We start from the raw sequence: 18,723 nt of genomic DNA on the forward strand, positions 1-18,723 counted from the left end.
TATACACGTGAATGTGTGTGAATATGTATATTTAGGCGTGTGTGTGTGTGTGTGTGTGTGTGTGTATATTCTCCAGGCATGTGTGTGATTGGATGCCAAAAGTTTGTGTCATAATGTCTGATGAAAAAGGCAGAAGTAGCAAAGTCTTTACTATGTGAACATAACTGTGTAGGCTTGTGGGCTAGGGCTGGAAGGGAACAAACACCCACACTTGATACAAATACAAAGACTGGACAATAATAGTCGATTATCACATCCCACCCCATCCCTACATCTGTGTATCATTTTCTAATTGTCTTTCAATGCACGAATATTGGGTTTCTCAGTTACTTCCGCTCTTTTGCATGTACGTCTATTAGTCTATTACATTGCATTACTAGTATGCTTCCTCTCTCCCAGTAAATTGAGAGCTAAAGATCATGGAAAGTTTCCTATTTTCTTGTGTCTCCCATTGTGGTACCTGGCACAGAGTAAATACTCACTAAATGCTCTTTGAATTAATGAAATGTTCATAAGGATGGATAGATACATGGGTAGAGAAATAGATGGATATGTGGGTGGATGGATGGATGGATGGATGGGAACGGCCAGTCTCTCTGAGAGACCCCAGAGCAGAAGCTGCCTTGTTTGCTTTCATGATGGGACAAAGTGCTAGCACTCAGAAACCCTGATCCCAAACCAGGGAAGAAGGTATCAGGCATGAGGAGCAACTTTTGGCCCATGGTCTCCATGCTGAGGTAGCTCCATGTTTCCCGTATATAAATGCCTCTTCCTCTCTCCTTCTAAGCATCAGTCACGAGCTTTCAATCCTTGATGCTGAAGGGCTTTGGAGAGGAGCAGAGCCCACCACAGTGAAAATGGAATTGTGGCATCTGTGAAGGTCCTAGAATTCAACTGCTCACCTCAGGGCAGAGGAGTCCTGCTGATGGGAAGGCTCAGGCACTCAGTGGAGCTGGGTTACTGTTTGCAAAGCTCTTCCCTCGGTGCCTAGTGTCCCTCTTCCTGAAGAAAGGCAGGAATTCCACCAAACCTTTTGTCAAATTTGGTATTAAATGCTCCCATCCAACCAAAAAGCCTTATACAGAGCTCAGAAATATCTCCACAAAGGCCTCTCTGAGGTCAAGCGAAAAAGAAAATATTCCTCTTTGGTTTTCACATCTTTAGTCCTGGAAATTCAATAGAAAAAGACTCAAAGAGGACATATCATTCAAGTTGCTCTGCCAATTTCAGCGGCAGCCACATGCAAGGAGTTTCAAGGAATTTAAAAAAAAAATACTGTAAATGCACCAGTGGTTCAGTAGATCTATAGCAAAACCCACAAAACCAACATGGGACCCCATTCTTTTTGTGAAGGGGGAATTACTCATGGCAGAATCGATGGGTTCACCTTTTCTCCTGGAGACTGAAAAATTAAATACTTCATAAATGAATTTTAAAAATCCTACTTAAAATTCAAGCCTCGATTCTGTCCTTTGCTCAGTGGATAGGAAAGAAATTAAGCAATAAATTGAGAACAAGATATTATGCATTTGGAAGGCACAGTGCTCACAGGAAGTGAAGCCAGGCCTTCCAGCCAGAGTGTGGGGGTTCTGCCTGCCCCCAGGTGGCCTAATTCGGCTGGATTTCAGTGATTCACACCTCAGACAGAGCTTCAGCCTAGAAAACATTCCTGAGATGCCTTCAGCTGTGGGCTTAAACATCCCTGCATTCTGATTAGCTGATAAGGATAATAAACACTAGAGGTTAGGGAGCAGGCGCTTTGCAAAGGGAGGCAGGCCCCTGGCCCCAGGCTTCATTCTCCAGCTTTCTCCTTCCCCAGAATGAAGTTGGATTCACTGCCAATTCGCAAGCTAATGGGCTGGAAACTTCTGGCAGGGAGGCAGGCTCACTTGCAGGTCTGGGAGCAACAGCCCTGGTCCCCCAGGAAATGAGTTCACTGTATCCAGTTCAAACTCTAGGTTTGCTCGAGGCCACAGGAATCCATATTAAAAAGCAAAGATATTACGTGGCCAACAAAGGTCCGTCTAGTCAAAGCTATGGTTTTTCCAGTGGTCATGTATGGATGTGAGAGTTGGACTATAAAGAAGGCTGAGTGCTGAAGAATCGATGCTTTTGAACTGGGGTGTTGGAGAAGACTCTTGAGAGTCCCTTGGACTTCAAGGAGATCCAACCAGTCCATCCTGAAGGAAATCAGTCCTGAATATTCATTGGAAGGACTGATGCTGAAGCTGAGACTCCAATACTTTGGCCACCTGATGCGAAGAACTGATTCATTGGCAAAAACCCTGATACTGGGAAAGAGTGAAGGCAGGAGAAGGCGACAGAGGATGAGATGGCTGGGTGGCATCACCGACTCAATGGACATGTGTTTGAGTAAGCTCCAGGAGTTGGCGATGGACAGAGAGGCCTGGCGTGCTGCAGTCCATAGGATCACAGAGTTGAACACGACTGAGCGACTAAACTGAACTGAACTGAACAGGGCGCCAGGGTGCCCTGAGGCCAGCTAGATGGCGCCCCCTAGTGGGAGACTGACTCAACACCCTGGAACCACAGGCGTGTACTCAGTAGCTCAGTCATGTCTGACTCTGCGACCCGATGGACTGTAGCCCACTAGGCTCCTCTGTTCATGAGATTCTCCAGGCACGAATACTGGAGTGGGTTGCCATATCCTTCTCCAGGAGATCTTCCCTACCCAGGGATCGAACCCACATCTTCTGCGTTGGTAGGTAGGTTCTTAACTACCGGGACATCTGAACCACAACCCCTAAATGGGATATTTAAGGCACCCCCACAGACTTTCCTGGGACCCCACAAACACCTCTGAAGAAAATACTCACCTCAGAAGATCCCTGGGACTTCAGCTTCTTTCTCAGCAAATTCGGGGAGTGGAATATTGAAGTCTTCTCTGCCCTTCAACCAGAACGTGATTTGTTCTCCTTTGCCCTGTGGGAAGTCAAGGAGAGCTGGTGAATCTCAGAGCAGGAGGGGCTGTCTGTCAAGTGTGGTCTCTCTGCAGACAACTCAGGTCATCCTTTCTGGCTTCCTGAGAATCATGTCTGTAGCCCAAACTGCAACCAGGCAGGAGCTGCCTCCATAAGGGACAAGCTTCATCACCGATGAAAGCGTGATCATGTCCTTGGACTAGGCTGATAAGCCCAAATGGACACTCAGCAAGTGGCCTAGGGGGTGAGGGCCAGTGGAGTCTCAATCTACTGCAAAGAAAAGCTTTTAAAATAATAATAAAATCTGTTGAGCTCTTACCGTGAGCAGGCCACCAGGGGAAACACCTCACATCCAGGTTCACAACACTCACAGCCACCCTGTGAGGGCAGTCTTATCACTGTTCCCATTTTACAGATGATAAAACCAAGCCCCCAGATCAGACAGCTAGGAACAGGATTCATAGCTAGGTCTACACTTCCGCCATCTAAAAAAAGCTTCCTCTTACCTGACATTAGATGATGCCAGAGCCAGGCTTAGTAAACTGAGGAGTTGAAGGTAACCCCCCTCCCTCCACTTCACTTCTTTCCCTGGACCCTGACACTCACTCAAGCTCCCAGAGTCCTAGTAACCACTCACCACCCGCACTGTGAACATCTCCAAGCTGTGAGAAGCACCACCACCCCCAGAAAGGCAAGGTTTATCAAAAAGATGAGGCTGTTTCATGGTACATTTCAGTGATGGACTGGGAGCCAGCATGGAAAGAAGGCAGAGGGAAAGGGAAGAGATACTGAGATGTGTAGAGATGAGATGAGGCCTAAGTGCTCCCAGACCGATGGGCTTCCATCACCTCCACCTGGGCACTTTAGACTCAGGAGAAGGGAAACAGAAGAATGTGGGCACGATTATTCCCGGGTTGTATTTGCTGTTGCTTTGTGTGGGAGACTATTTCATTCTGGGGTGTTCAGGCAGAAGCCAGGAGACCAGCGCAGCAAAGAGGAAGGAGGCGTCGCACAAGAGGTTAGTCTAGGTGGGAGCCAAGGTCACAGATTCCATGCTTGACCATCAAGGCAGCCGTACAGCCCTCTCTGGAGGAAGACAACTGGCAATCAAGAGTGCTCTATGTGGACCTCAGTGATCTCCACGAACCAGGGCATGGAGACTCACTCATTCCATCAAGTTCCTTGACATCTCCTTCCAGGACCCAAGTGGCCCTGGTCTTACCTTGACTGGAATGGTGCCTCTCTTTTGCAAATTGTCCCCCCCCCCCCCCACTCCAAATGCCAGCAGGATGCCTGCAGTACTCTGAGAGACCTGGATCCGGACAGCTGCCAGAAACCAGTTACAGTCTAGTCATCACCATGGTTGTGAAGTTCCTATGGATGTTAAAAGTAGAGCAAAGGCTGAGGGAACACCTCACACTTGGCTCAAATTCTGGCACTGCCAGCACGTCTCATTAAGCGAATCACAGACAACATCTCCCACATCTGGGACACATGGGCTGGGACCCCAAATCATACAGGCAGTTTTCACACACTGCTGGGTGTTGCTCAAGCTTTAATAGGTTCAGTTTAAAAATAAGAACTGACTCCATATGCAAGTTGGTGTTCCTGATGGATGGAGGTCAGCAGGGCCCCTCGGGTTCCCTGGGATGGTACCAGAACTGAGATATACCACTGAAAAGGTCCTTTGTAACTTGAACTGCAACCAAAGTGAGGCTTGGAGCCTACCTCAGCACTTCCAATTTCATATTTTATCCTTGAACTCTTATAAGTGAAGACAGTGGTTTAAATCTGGATTTGGGAACTCAGTTGATTAACTTAGACAAAAAAGTAATCAGAGGGGAGAAGATTTTGTGTGTGTGTCTTATGTGCTATGAAAGATTTACAAATTCAAAAGAATGTTCATCTAAATTTTTTAATATTTAAATCACTAAATAATTAGTTTTCCAGTTGATAGATGTCTCAGTCAATAAATGGCATATATATGTCTAGCAATAATCAGTGCAATAAAACTTCTCTGAAGCAAAAGAATTTGATGTTCCCCAGAGTTCCTGGCCATAGATTTCTTTGGTATCACCAAAACTATACACCAAGTTTGGCGCATTGCTACTGACAGGCCAAATTCTGCCTACCAGCTGTGTTTGCAAATAGTTTTATTGGAACATAAACACACCCAATATTTACAGGTTGCAAACTGCTGCTTCTGCATGACAACAGTTACATAGTTGCAACAGAGATTATAGCCTGCAAAGCCTAAAATACTTACTCTCTGGTCCTGCTCCGAAAGTTGGCCAACTCCTACTCCATATTTAAATGATCTTACCCTATGTGTACATGACTGTTTAGGATGGAAAGTCTTAGAAGGAGCTGTCATGTGTGTTTACAGGGCTCCATCAAGAGCTCAGTGCAAAGGCTTATCTACAAAGCTTGCAACCAGTGTTGTCTAAAATGGATAATGATCTTATCCTTCAGATGGAAAAGAGTAGACAATGCAAATGGTCTTCTAAAAATACTCTCTGGTTAAAGATAGGGGACCAGAGGGACAGCGAGCTTGTGTTTGCAAAGTGCTGTAAACAATACCCACGCAAACTGCTGCTTTCCATTCTGGACGCCACGTTCATGGTGTCTCCAAACGGGCAGCATCTGGGCATGGTGACTCCCACCACGCCAGCCACCACGGGACCTGCAAAGCCAAGGACAGAGGGGCACGGCCAGTCCGCAATTTCCCCAGTGTCAACTCCACAATGCACACCCAGTCAGCAAATGTTTGTCAACTACTCTCCTGGGGCAAAGTTTGGCAACAGATTTCAAGGTTTACAATGAGGCAAACTACGGAATTCACAGACTCTGAGCAGAAAGCAACATAATCAGTTGTTATGGGTTGAATGTCTGTGTGCCCCACCTCACATTCACATGTTGAATCTCTAAACTCAATACAGTGGTATTAGGAAGTGGGGCCTTTAGGTGGTAATTAGAGGAGGTCATGAGTGTAGGCCTCTTTTGATGGGATTAGTGCCCTTGTAAGAAGAGGAATTGGGCTTCCCAGGTGGCACTAGTAGTGAAGAACCCGCCTGCCAATGGAGGAGACATGAGACGTAGGTTCGATCCCTAGGTCTAAAAGACCCCTTGGAGGAAGGCATGGCAACCCACTCCAGTATTTTTGCCTGCAGAATCCCAGGGACAGAGGAGCCTGGTGGGCTATAGTCCATGGGGTCGCAAAGAGTCAGACATGACTGAAATGACTTAGCCCTGAAATGAACAGGAAGAGGCACCAGAGTTCTCTCTCTTTTTCCACATGAGGACGCAGCCAGAAACTCTACACGCTTGAAAAGGTAGAACCCACCGTGGTAGAATCCTTGAGCTTAGACTTTCCAGCCCCCAGAACTGTCAGAAATGTGTGTAGTTTAAGTCACCCAGTCTATGTATGGCATTTTAACAACCAGGCTGCTGCTGCTGCTGGTAAGTCACTTCAGTCGTGTCCGACTCTGTGTGACCCCACAGATGGCAGCCCACCAGGCTCCCCCATCCCTGGGATTCTCCTGGCAAGAACACTGGAGTGGGTTGCCATTTCCTTCTCCAATGCATGAAAGTGAAAAGTCAAAGTGAAGTTGCTCAGTCATGTCCGACTTGTAGCGACCCCATGGACTGCAGCCTACCAGGCTCCTCCATCCATGGGATTTTCCAGGCAAGTGCACTGGAGTGGGGGGCCATTGCCTTCTCCTAACAACCAGGCTGACTAAGACATAAACCAATGATGATGTTATTCACGCACTGGGGATGTACACAAAGCATCAGCGGCACAAACATAGGGGTGGTTAATTCTGGTTAGGAGTCAGGGTCTATTTTAGTTAAGCTGTGGAGGAGAGGGAGGAAAAGGTCTGGCTACCATAATTTGCAGGGTCCAGTCTCAAATGACAATAAGGGATCTTCCATTCAAAAATTATCAAGAATTTCAAGACAGTGACAGAATAGCATTTAATCAAGTGCAGATCATCTATTCCCAAGTCACAGGCCCATGAGTTTGATAATTTGATGGTGAGGCACAGATGCAAAGCAGTTCTGGTAATAACAGTTCTGGTTTGGAGGCTCCTCCTTTTTGGGGGCTAAACACCTTGGAATCTTTGTGTGTCCTTGTTGTTCCCAAGCAATCTGGCTAAGTAGAAACACACAAGCAAAGATGATTCAATCTTTTCTTCACCCCTGAGGATTTTACCATTTGGTTTCGGGGCTTCTGAAAGCCTCAGGCCTAGGGTGTGGATTTAGAACTATCTGCTGCTGACTTTGCTTTCACTTTTCACTTTCATGCATTGGAGAAGGAAATGGCAACCCACTCCAGTGTTCTTGCCTGGAGAATTCCAGGGATGGGGGAGCCCGGTGGGCTGCGGTCTATGGGGTCGCACAGAGTCGGACATGACTGAAGCGAGTTAGCAGCAGCTGCTGTATCTGGGCCACAAGGCCACCTGCCCTTAGTGCTGTCTACCTGTGTGGAGACCAGTCCGGAGCTTCAGCTTCTCCTTGGGCATGTGCCCAATCTGAAAGTGGATGGTGGCACCGAGGAAGTGCAAGGACATCGTGGCAATCTCGTCCACGTGTCAGATTCCAGTGCAAATGGGAAGTCTGCTTGCTAGCCACCATGTATGCATCTCCAATGGTTTCAACCTGGAAACAAAGGAAGAAACGGCTTTGTGTTCTTCCCAAGGGAGGCTGGGAGTGAGGGGATGAGTGCAAGTCAAGGCCCCTTGCTACTGATCCTGCTTTGGGCTCCATCCTTGGAAGGGCCACACTCCATGACCTCCACCCCGTCCAAGTCCTAGCATTTCCTCAAGGTCCCACCCTTGTCCCATTTCCTCCACGAACCCTTCCTTCCCCAACCCTCTTCCCCAGTCACGGCTTTCCCTTCTGAAATCTGAGGCTGCCGGTGACCGTATTCTCCCAACCCAAGTTCAAAACTAGTTAGGCAGACAGCGACACACTGATGAGGCAAACCTTGTAAGATCACCTGGGTCCATCAAGGGCAGTCCATCTTATCCAACCTGGAATAGCTTCACTCCACAGAAGGGCCCTTAGGTACCATTATGCATACATTTATACTATACAAAATATATAAATGTAGGCATCTGTCTTCTTTTTCCCTAATCCTCCTAATAAAATCATCTTTCAGATCCTTCATCCACAAGAGATAATAAATGACAAGCATAAGTATAAAGTTACAGCTCCTTTCAGATCCATCTGCATTTCAGCAGATTCCAGCGATGATGGTAAAGGTGAAATTTCAGGCCTTAGCCAGGCAGTAAGAACATGTCTGCCTCCTGGTGACACTGAAATTACCCAAAATCAACAAGCACACAAGTCAAACTGCTTCTAGGCTACCTCACCCCACCTTGGGCACATCCTTTAGAAATACAAACTGATTAGTTCACGCAAAGCATAGCCGAGAAGAAAACGCTACAAGGCAATCCCAGAGGAGCATCTTCTAAGCAGAGCAGCTTCTGTTTTTGTTGGGTGAATATGATCTGCTCTTTGTGACTGTCTGTACTATCTTTCTATCCACTCTTGAATTGGGGCTACATCGCTGGGGAACTTTGGGGGAATACCACTGAGGATGTGTTGCCAGAGGACGTGATTACATTGCCCCTTCCTGATCCAGGACCATAGGCAGAGAGCCCTGCCATAAGAGGTCAGAGCTGATGAGCTTGTGGCTGCCCACCTGGTGCGTGTGAACATGGGCATCCTGGAGTCATCATCTGGCCCCACCAGAAAACATATAAAGTGGCCTTGTCATTAATGAATGAAGTCAAACCGCCAGCTCTTGTTCTCTTCCCCTGCAAAACTCATCTTTCATTCTAGGTGACCTTGTTCATACATCTCCAGAGTAATAGTACTAGTCAGGTAGTTGCTATCTAACCTTTAGTCATGAGTCTGATAATCTAAGCTTGAATTGCTAAGGATCACAGTAATAGAAGTGAGACACACCGGATTCAAAGACAGTCTTTAAAGGAGAGTAAATGTGAGCCTCTCTGAATATGAAAAAGAAATATTCAGGAGGGAACTGGAGGAATTAGCCAGTAGAAGGTCAATGCCTGTTTGAGAAATGTGTTTACTGTGAGATAAAATAATGGAAGGAAACAGAGGGAACAGCTGATGATTCTTGACAAGCACCTACATCTGTGATGAATCAAGCCCTTTTCCAAGAAAACAAACAAGAATCAAATATTGAGTTTCTGCCATGAATTGAGATAGAGCCTTCTTCCTGACTGATGTCTTGGTCTGAATTCATCTTCATTTTTGCCCGGGGGGACAGCTACAAGGGTCATGTGTGCCCCCATGACCCAGGAAACCGGGTGTCTCACCTTATACACGTCACAGGTTTTAATGATGTGATCAAATAAACTGTACGGCTCATTAAGGAGCTTCACAACTTGCAGGGGGAAGCTGAGAGAGCAGAGTTTTGTGAATCCAACAATGTCAGAGAAAAAGATTGTCACGGACTCAAAATGCTCTGGTTCCACGGACCTTCCTGCTATAAGCTGTTCTCCAGTGAAGCTGAAAACAGAGAATAAGGATGTTTTCCAATAGTATCTTATTTATATTGCCTCCTACACATCCCTACAAAGTCTCCCTTGGTAGACCTTTTTTGCTTCAGTGCATTGGATTTTTGGTTAACAAGAATCCATCATCTAGAGGGAATTTTCTGACACCCATCTCCCAGCCTGCATTTTCTCTAAAGAGATTTTTTAATTGGTAGGTATAAATTCGGGGAGGGGTGAGAAGCAGGTCACATAAATGCCTTTTCAAAAAGATTTTCTCCCTGAGGGAACTGCATTTTCCCCTACTGGTTATAGAGTTGATTAGAAAGACTCAGCCTGCAGATGTGGAAACAATTGTAAACACTCATCAATTCATTAATTAACATTTTTGCTTCTGTCAACCAATCTCACATCAACACATTCAAATCGCCAACCCCCTTTTTTTGTCAAGACACAGGGAAGGGTACAGGAATTTTAACAGCAGATGCTCTGTCGAGTGTTCAGAGAGTGCCCAGGTGATAACAGAGCCAAAAGCGAAGCCAAGTTTTGAATCTGAAGTTAGTAGTGCGTATTGTGCAAAGTATCTGGACAGACGTATAATATAAATAATCTGATAGTGAAGAACAGGGAAGCCTGGTGTGCTGCAGTCCCAGGCGTCCCAAACAGTGGGACACGACTCAGCGACTGAACAATAATCTGAATAGACCGAGAGTATCGGACTCATGCGGAGAAGGCGATGGAACCCACTCCAGTACTCCTGCCTGGAGAATCCCAGGGACGGGGGAGCCTGGTGGGCTGCAGTCCATGGGGTCGGGAAGGGTCGGACACGACTGAGCGACTTCACTTTCACTTTTCACTTTCATGCATTGGAGAAGGAAATGGCAACCCACTCCAGCACACTTGCCTGGAGAATCCCAGGGACGGGGGAGCCTGGTGGGCTGCGGTCTATGGGGTCGCACAGAGCCGGACACGACTGAAGCGACTTAGCAGCAGCAGCAGCCTCATCGGACTCATGAAGCCAGAGCGCCATCTAGTGGTATCCTCCTATTGCTGCACTCACTATATTCCATCTTTTACAGATCTATATTCTGTAATTCCTGTGGATTAGAGGGCATTTGCTTCTGTCTCCCTTTACAAAATGTACCAAATTACACACAGAATGCTTGACCCATTTTAGAAGAGCCTAACAGTCTCTTAAGAAAAGAACAAAGGAAATTGTCTCTCCATGTGGGACCTCCTTAAATAGCAATGGTGTTGCTTGCTGGTTCTTTTGTCAAGGCCCCCGGAACTTTAGAATACCTGGGCAGTATTGTGGACTAAAGCTGATCCATTTTCCTCTTCTCGGCCAGCAGCTGGTCAGTCCTCTCTCCCACCACCTCCTCCAGGTGATTGGCGTACACTTCCATCTTGCTTACCACACTGTCTCTAGTACACTCACGCAGCTTTAAAAGAACCCAGAGTTCTTTGTCCAAGAACTTTAGGGCCACAGTGGAACACAGCATCCAAGTATACATTCCGAGACAGCAGGTCTTGCCCTTAAGCTTTCATCCTCAAGGGCTGCCAATGGACAGCAGTGAAAAGCCAGTGGCCATAGGCACGTGGCAGGACAGTCTGTCCTTTACCAGCCCTGTGATCTTGAACTGCCTGCTTCTTTCCAGCCTCAGTTTCTTCATCTGAGACATGAGGATAATAATACATACTTCACAGGGTCCTTCAGAAAATTCAGGGAGGCAGTGAGTACTAGGGTTGTGTCTGCTACTCAGCAGGCACTGAACAAACAGCAGCTTTCACTGCCCTCCCCACACCACTCTTCCCTACATGTTTCATGTCATTGTCACGGGCGTGCAGAAATGTAGGTTTCAGGATGAGTTGTTCTTTTCTCTTCAGATGGCAATACCAGACGTTTTCTTTTCTGGTGACAGATATCAGGGGCATTTCTAGATCCCATAGGCTCTTGTTTTATTTATTTATTTATTTTTTGAGGTGCATAGGAATGATTTTATTTTTTTATTTTACTTTTTAAAATATAAATTTATTTATTTTAGGCTCTTGTTTTAGAGGCATCTTCAGAGTAATCAAATAAATTTTTCATCTTTCACATGAGGAGACTGAGGCTCTTATAGGAAATACACTTACCTTAACATTGACGACCCTATTTCCTAAGTAAAAAGTATTCACTGACCTGAAACCTACTATTTCAAACTATTTTGATATGGAGAATGCAGAACACAGGGCTGTTCTGTTAAGAACGTACAGTGGAATGGCCAAATTAGGAGTAAATGCCCGACTCCTACCCGGGCATCTATCAACTCCAGCTACTTCTCAAAGGCTGTACCTTCTGACATTCAACGAGCCAAAAGATGACACAGTGACCCTCATGTGAAGCCACTACTGAGAAAACTATTCAAGAGGCATGAATAATTAAAGTCGATAACCTACTCTAAGTTCGGTGAATAGTTTTTTTTTTATCCTACCATCTAGTCCCAGTGAATGAGTCATAACCCCCTGGAATGCTGGCTTGAAAAAGATTCTGAGGTCATATCAGAACTCCTTGGGAAGGAGAGTCTTGATTGATAAGCAGTATCTGGGGTGGACAAAGGAGGGCAATGAAAGTCTGATCCTTGTTTATGTCGTTTATGGAATAAAGGGCGGATCTGCCACTAGACTTCAGCCAGCACGTGGCACAGCGCTTTGTATATGATGGGCACTGAATGAGTATATGATGGAGGAAGAAAAGGAAGGGAGGGAGGGAGGGAGGCACACAGAATCAGTCATAGTCACGGAGCTTTAAAATTCTGATGGTTCAATAATTAGGAGAGAACCTCTGCTACACACCTAACTCACCCTCCGGACAGGCTTCCTGTAAAACCTTGATGGAACAGAAAGTGGGCCTTTTCTCTGGAGATTCATCCCAGCATGCCTTCACCATGACCACCGTAATTTCATTTCCCTCCTCCTCCGATAGGGAAGGTCGATGTGGCTCGGAGGCCGTAGGGTCCTTGATTCGGTGGATGATTTCTGAAATCCATTTGGAGTTTAGGTAGCTCAATGCCTGAACTTTGGGCCATTGAGGACACTTCACTTTAAACAGAGGTGTTTTCAAATTTACAAATTCAGTTTTTAAGCAAATCAAACAGGTTAAAATTTCAAAGAAATCTGAATATTTTACAGGAAATATTAGAATTCTCCTGGAAAATGAGGACTCCTAATGTATACCCTTATTAACCTGATTTTTTTTCTAATAAAACTTTTCTTGAAATGAAGGATATCTCCCCGTGATTTCAGGAGTATATATGCGTTTGGTACTAGAAACACTCTAAGTGTGCTTTATGAAATTTGCATTACCAGTAAAATTTTTCATAAAAGTTATTTTAACAAACAATAAATTGTAACTAGTATGTTCTGCCTCTGTGTCCAACTATGTAAACCTACTTTCTTTCACTTCCTCATTAGCATCTACAGACTTTTATTAAACATTCTGGTTTGTAGAGGAAATAATATTTGATAACGATGTACATGTTTTTGTTATAAAAACCCTGTAGGTGTGACAAAATGAATGAATCTTAAATTTTTTACTAAGTGTAAGAAGCCAGTCTGACAAGGCTACATTCTGTGTGATTCTGTGTATATGATATCCCAGAAAAGGCAAAATTGTAGACAGAAAATAGATCAGAAGCTGCCAGGAATTGGGGAAGGAGAAAAGTTACATAGGGGAAGCACTGGGGATTTTTTTATGGTTGTGAATTATTCTGCACAAAATTTGCATTGGTGGGTCGTGGCACTGTGTATTTGCCAAAACCCACAGGACTTTATAGCACAAAGAATGAATCATAAAGAATGCAAGTTTAAAAATATATCAGTTGGGAGACTGGACAACTGCAAGACAGAATACAGACAGAGACCAAAGAATCTGGTTTACAAATGTGTGACATGACCTCACTGAAGGGGGAGGGAGTAAAGCACTGATGGAAGCAGCTTCTAAAATGAGAAGATAGGGACTTTCCTGGCAAGTCCAGTGGTTAAGATTCTGAGCTTCTGCTGTAGGGGACATGGGTTCAATCCCTGTTTGGGGAAGTTCCACATGCCACTAGATACATTAAAAAAAAAAAAAAAAAGAGTTCTCTGAAGGTGGTCCTTGGTGTTCACTTCCTTAGTGGTCCAATGGTTAAGAATCTGCCTTGCAACGTAAGGAATGTTGGTTTGATCCAGGTCAAAAAAGTAAGATCCCACATACCACAGGGCAATTGAGCACATAGGCGGTAACAAAAGAACCTGCATGACTCAATGAAGATTCTGCACGCCACAACTAAGACTTAATGCAGCTAAATAAATAAATATTTAAAAATAAAATAAAATGAGTAGGGATGGTAAGACTAAAGTCAAAAGGAAATGTCCATAATCACTATCCTCTAGCTGGTAGAACTGCTTCTTCTGGGGATTCAGGTGAACAACTCTGATGCTACTGTAAACATATACTGGGATTGAACAAATAAACAGGTGGCAGATGGCGGGAGCCAGGATGCTCGCTATTGGAAAAGGAGGTTATGCATAAGTGATGGGGAGAGAATAAAATAAACGAACCGTGCAATAATGACACTGGAGATGTCAACATGAACTCATGTTTGCCTTAACACAGACACAGATGGGGAGTTAATGATATGAATGTGTATGTACATGTGAGTTAGTATACACACACATACTATCTCACTCTGTCTACTAAGAGGGGCTAGAAACAACAGTATGCCCATAGCAACAAGCACATCTAGCATCCAGGTGTTCATTTTCCAATAAAGGAGTCGAGTTTCTTAAAAAAAAGCAGTTGACTCTAGTACTGAAGCAGGGAAAATCCAAGATGAGGCTAAAGCATCTTATACCACCAGAAACTAAGGAAGCACAAAATAAAACCCTGCAACAGGTATATGTCAAAGGTATACAGAAGACAATCGAAATGAAACGGTCAAAGATGAAACAATTTGAGCAAAAAAGTAGTATTAGATAACTCAGAATATAAAATAACTATCTCATACAATAAATTATATATACATATCATAAATGAAATATAATAGGTAACTGAATGAATAAATAAATGGGAGAACATAGACAAACCCATAGAAATAAATTCCAAAGAATTTATGCAGATTGTTCTCCATTCAAGGCGGTGGAGCACATGCCCCTGTCCTTACAGGAAACCTTCACATAGTGACTTCTTTCTCAAGAGGACAGTATAGGGAAAGAGGAAATCAAGTCTCAAACGTTAGTGTTAGCGGGTCTCAGAATCAACTGGGGAGCTAATTAAAACACAGATCCTGGGCACATCCCTCTACTTTTCAATTCAAATAACCCTCCAGGTGATTCTGATGCCCGCTAAACTGTTTGACAGTATGAGTGCTCAGTCACTAAGTTGATTTCGACTCTTATTGATGCTATGGACTGTTGCCCGCCATGCTCCTCTGTCTGTGGGTTTCTCCAGGCAAGAATACTGGAGTGGGTTGCATGCTGTGTGCTTCTCCAGATCTTCCTGATCCAGGGATTGAACCACTGTCTCCTGTGTCTCCTGCATTGGCAGGCAGATTCTTACCACTGCGCCACCTGGGAAGCAATGAAATGTTTGAGAACCATTGCTCTAATGTGTGCAGGGAATTGATATTGTTCCCAGGACCAGGATTTGTTTGCAGGGATGTAGAGGTTAATGGAAGGGAGTGTTTGCCCATAAACGATGCGCTTATTGTACCCTTCCTGGTTGTGGTCCTCTGTACCCATCATCCCCTGTGACTGCCTCTCATTCAGCTTGGTGAGCAGATGACCACAATGAGGGGGAAATGCACCCACTGTCCATAGTCTTTCCACACACCCCCTCCCCCCCCCAGCTGGCACAATCACGTGGCAGCTGAGCTTAACAAGGGTAGGTGGGCTTCCACCTGGGTTCAGTGAGGGAACATCTGTTAGCTGCTTGGTTCCAAATTCAGATACCCCTGGATTTGAGATCAACCTTTAGGGAGGAGTCTCACCTCTCCTACCTTTTGCCACAAATTAGAAACCAGAACCTGCTTTCAAAGTGACTAGTACACTCAGAAAGGCTCCTTACTTGAAAAAGTCTCCAGGAAATGCACAGTGATTTAAAGAAGCGGTTTGGGATGGGCCATCAGGGATGGACTAGAAATGGTGGGGAAGGCAGTAAACAAAAGGGGGAAAAGATAAGGGCCCTTCAGGGGGTGCTAGTGGTGAAGAATCCACCTGTCCATGCAGGAGATGCAAGAGACACAGATTCAATCCCAGGATCAGGAAGAAGATCTCCTGGAGAAGGAAATGGCTACTCACTCCAGTATTTTTGCCTGGAGAATCTCGTGGACAGAGGAGCATGGCGGGGTATAGTCCATGGAGTTGCAAAGAGTCAGACATGGCTGAGCACAGCACTGCAAGGGGAAAGAAATCAAGAGAGAAAGGTGGGCTGGTTTACATGCAAACTCACACTCTCACACACACACACATACATCCTCTCTCCACGACAGTGGATCTCAACCTGAACTATATGTTAGAATCACTTGGGAAACTTTAGAGACCCAGATGCCAAGGTCATACCCCGAACCAGTGACATCAGGCTCTCTGAGGCTGAGATCCAAACCTCAGACATTTCTTAAGTGCCCCAGGAAACTCCAGTGTGCAGCCAAAGTGGAAAATAACAGTGCTAGGGGTTATGCCTACTGTGCATTTTTAAAACAAGTTTGATCAGGTCTTGCTTCACCTCCCATTACTTTTGCCTTTAATTCCCTCATGGAATGTGTTCAGAGACAATCTGGCTCCCCAAATCTCTCAAACCTGAATATATCCTTTGTAAGTAGAAAATTGGACACCACTTAGCAGAAAATTTAAATATGTTTAAAATAGGTCTACCTTTTCAATTTCATGAACAGAAATCGACCCTTAAGAAATAGTCACACATGTCCACAAAGATTCATGACTACTCACTGCAGGAGTTTGAAACAGAAAAAAAAAAAAAAAAAAGGGACACAATCAAAATGTCTACCAATCAGTAATACTGGATTAGTCAAGAAGTTCATTTGGGCTTGTTTGTACCATCTTGACCCAAATGAACCTTTTGGCCAGCCCAAGATATAACATAACCTTACAGTGAAAACTGTTGTGGTCCTTAAGAAAGAACAAAACAAATTTGTACTTACAAATATGGAGCAAGAGATGCCCAGACAGAGGGCACTTTCACTGGAGTGAAAGTGTGTCACTTTGGAGGCATATAAAAGTGGCCAGTGTGAGTAAAAGGAGCAAGGTATGAGAGGCAGAATTAGGAAGAGGAAGGCTAAATGCTGGTCCCCAGAGAGATATGCCTGTGTCCTGATCCACAGGACCTGAGAATGTGACCTTATTTGAAGAAAAAGTGTCTTTGCAAAAAAATTATCTGGGGTTGAAGTGTTCATCTTGGATTATGTGAGTGGGCCCTGATCCAAGGACAAGTGTCCTCATAAGAGACATTCAGAAGAAATGTATGCAGGAGACGTGGCAATGTGAAGATGGAAGCAGAGACTGGACCTATGTGGCCACAAACCCAGGAAGGCTGGGGCAGCTGCCTTGAAACAGGCAAAGACTGGGCCTCCCCCAGAGTTTCTAGAGGGCGCTCAGCCCAGCTAAACCTTGATTTTTGACTTCTAGTCTCTAGAACTGTGCAAGAATATTGTTTCAATCTAGCCAGCTGTGGTCACAGCCCTTGTTTTAGTTGCTAAATCATGTCCGACTCTTTGCAACCCCATAGACTATATAGCCCGCCAGGCTCATCTGTCCATGGTATTTTTCAGGCAAGAATACAATACTGGAGTGGGTTGCCACTTCCTTCTCCAGGGGATCTTCCCAGACCTAGGATCAAATCTGCATCTCCTGCCTGGCAGGTAGAATCCTTACCATTGAGCCACCAAACACTAATATAAGTCACAGAGGCTCCATCAGAGGCCTTCAGTGATCTTGCAGGCTATTTATTGTAAGGACTTATCTTTCACTCCCCAGATGGGAAGTCAGGGGGAGATTCTGGGTAGAGAAGACACAATCTGACTCATTTTCTTCCAGAACTGCTCTGCCTGCTGTAATTGAATAAAGCATGTAGTTCTGAGTTCCTTAATTTTTTTGCAACCAAACTGTAATTTGTCTTCTAATTCTTTAAGAAGGAATATGAATTTTAAAAATGAAAAAATAAGACTGGAATAGATTCTAAATTAATAAACATCTCACAAAACAAAGAATAAAAGCAAGCATTTAAAAGGTAGTTCTCACTGCTGTTCTTAGTTTCTCAGTTGATTCCGACTCTTTGCAACCCCATGGACTGTAGACCCCAGGCTCCTCCGTTCATGGGATTCTCCAGGCAAGAATACTGGAGTGGGTTGCCATGCCCTCCTCCAGGGGATCTTCTCAACCCAGGAATTGAACCAGGGTCTCCTGCACTGCAGCTGGATTCTTTACCAGCTGCGCAACCAGGGAAGTAACTGACATCAATGATAGCCTGCGCTTCCTGATGTGAAGAAGTATTCTTACTAAAAATAACCTACATCCAGCCATTGGGAAACTGAAAAATTCAGGTAGTAGTGCATTCTACAAGACAAGAGATCTGGACCCTGAAAATGTCAGTATCTTAAAAGACCAAAAAAGGGTGAAAGGATGGAACTGTTCAAAAAGGGTCTAAAGATACAAGATTTTTAAAATAAAAAACTGACTACACAGGAAAGAAAAAAGGCTAGGCTGAATGGAAACTGACAGGAAAGAAAAAAGGCTAGGCTGAATGACCAAGCCGGCCAAGGAGTCTCTCCTAGCATTACCTGCTGGTGTCAGGTTTTGATCATCAAAAGGTCCAGGGTCCTGGTGGTGGATCAGCTCTCTCATTAGGATGGCAAAGCTGTAAACATCTCCCTTCGGGGTGCCAGACCAGGGGAGCCACAGTAGTTCTGGGGCTGTCCAGTAAGAACTCTGCAAAGCCAAGACTGTCAAAGGTCAGAGCTGCTGGGTGGAACAGGAAAAGTCACCCCTTCTCTTTCCAGGAAGCACAGGAGCCCTGAAAGTATCCAGCCCCCGAGAAGTTGGCCCTGATGGTTGGAGGCACCTCCTTATTCACACACTTGGGGGCCCATGTGTGTGAATATGAAGGAACTAATGATGACGGTCCTGCCCTAACAAGTTAACAGCAGTTAACTCATGACTGTGCAATTACAGGCAGCTTTTCTTTTCCTTTCTCCTTTCTGTATTGCCTACATTAAAAAAAA

General features: G+C 44.9%; 1 protein-coding gene across 1 annotated transcript in view; it reads right to left on the reverse strand.

The window, feature by feature from the left end:
• Positions 1-18,723, reverse strand: part of LOC101117809 (guanylate cyclase 2G-like) — a 44,409-nt gene that overhangs the window by 3,836 nt on the left and 21,850 nt on the right. Inside the window, 9 exon segments of the mRNA XM_042239085.2 lie at positions 2,838-2,943; positions 4,165-4,268; positions 5,527-5,625; positions 7,423-7,567; positions 7,569-7,601; positions 9,293-9,485; positions 10,769-10,894; positions 12,298-12,487; positions 18,283-18,444. Coding sequence (XP_042095019.1) covers positions 2,839-2,943; positions 4,165-4,268; positions 5,527-5,625; positions 7,423-7,567; positions 7,569-7,601; positions 9,293-9,485; positions 10,769-10,894; positions 12,298-12,487; positions 18,283-18,444 — 1,157 coding nt within the window. The 3' untranslated portion in view covers position 2,838.

This window comes from Ovis aries, chromosome 22, assembly GCF_016772045.2.
Source record: "Ovis aries strain OAR_USU_Benz2616 breed Rambouillet chromosome 22, ARS-UI_Ramb_v3.0, whole genome shotgun sequence".
Classification (NCBI taxonomy): domain Eukaryota; kingdom Metazoa; phylum Chordata; class Mammalia; order Artiodactyla; family Bovidae; genus Ovis; species Ovis aries.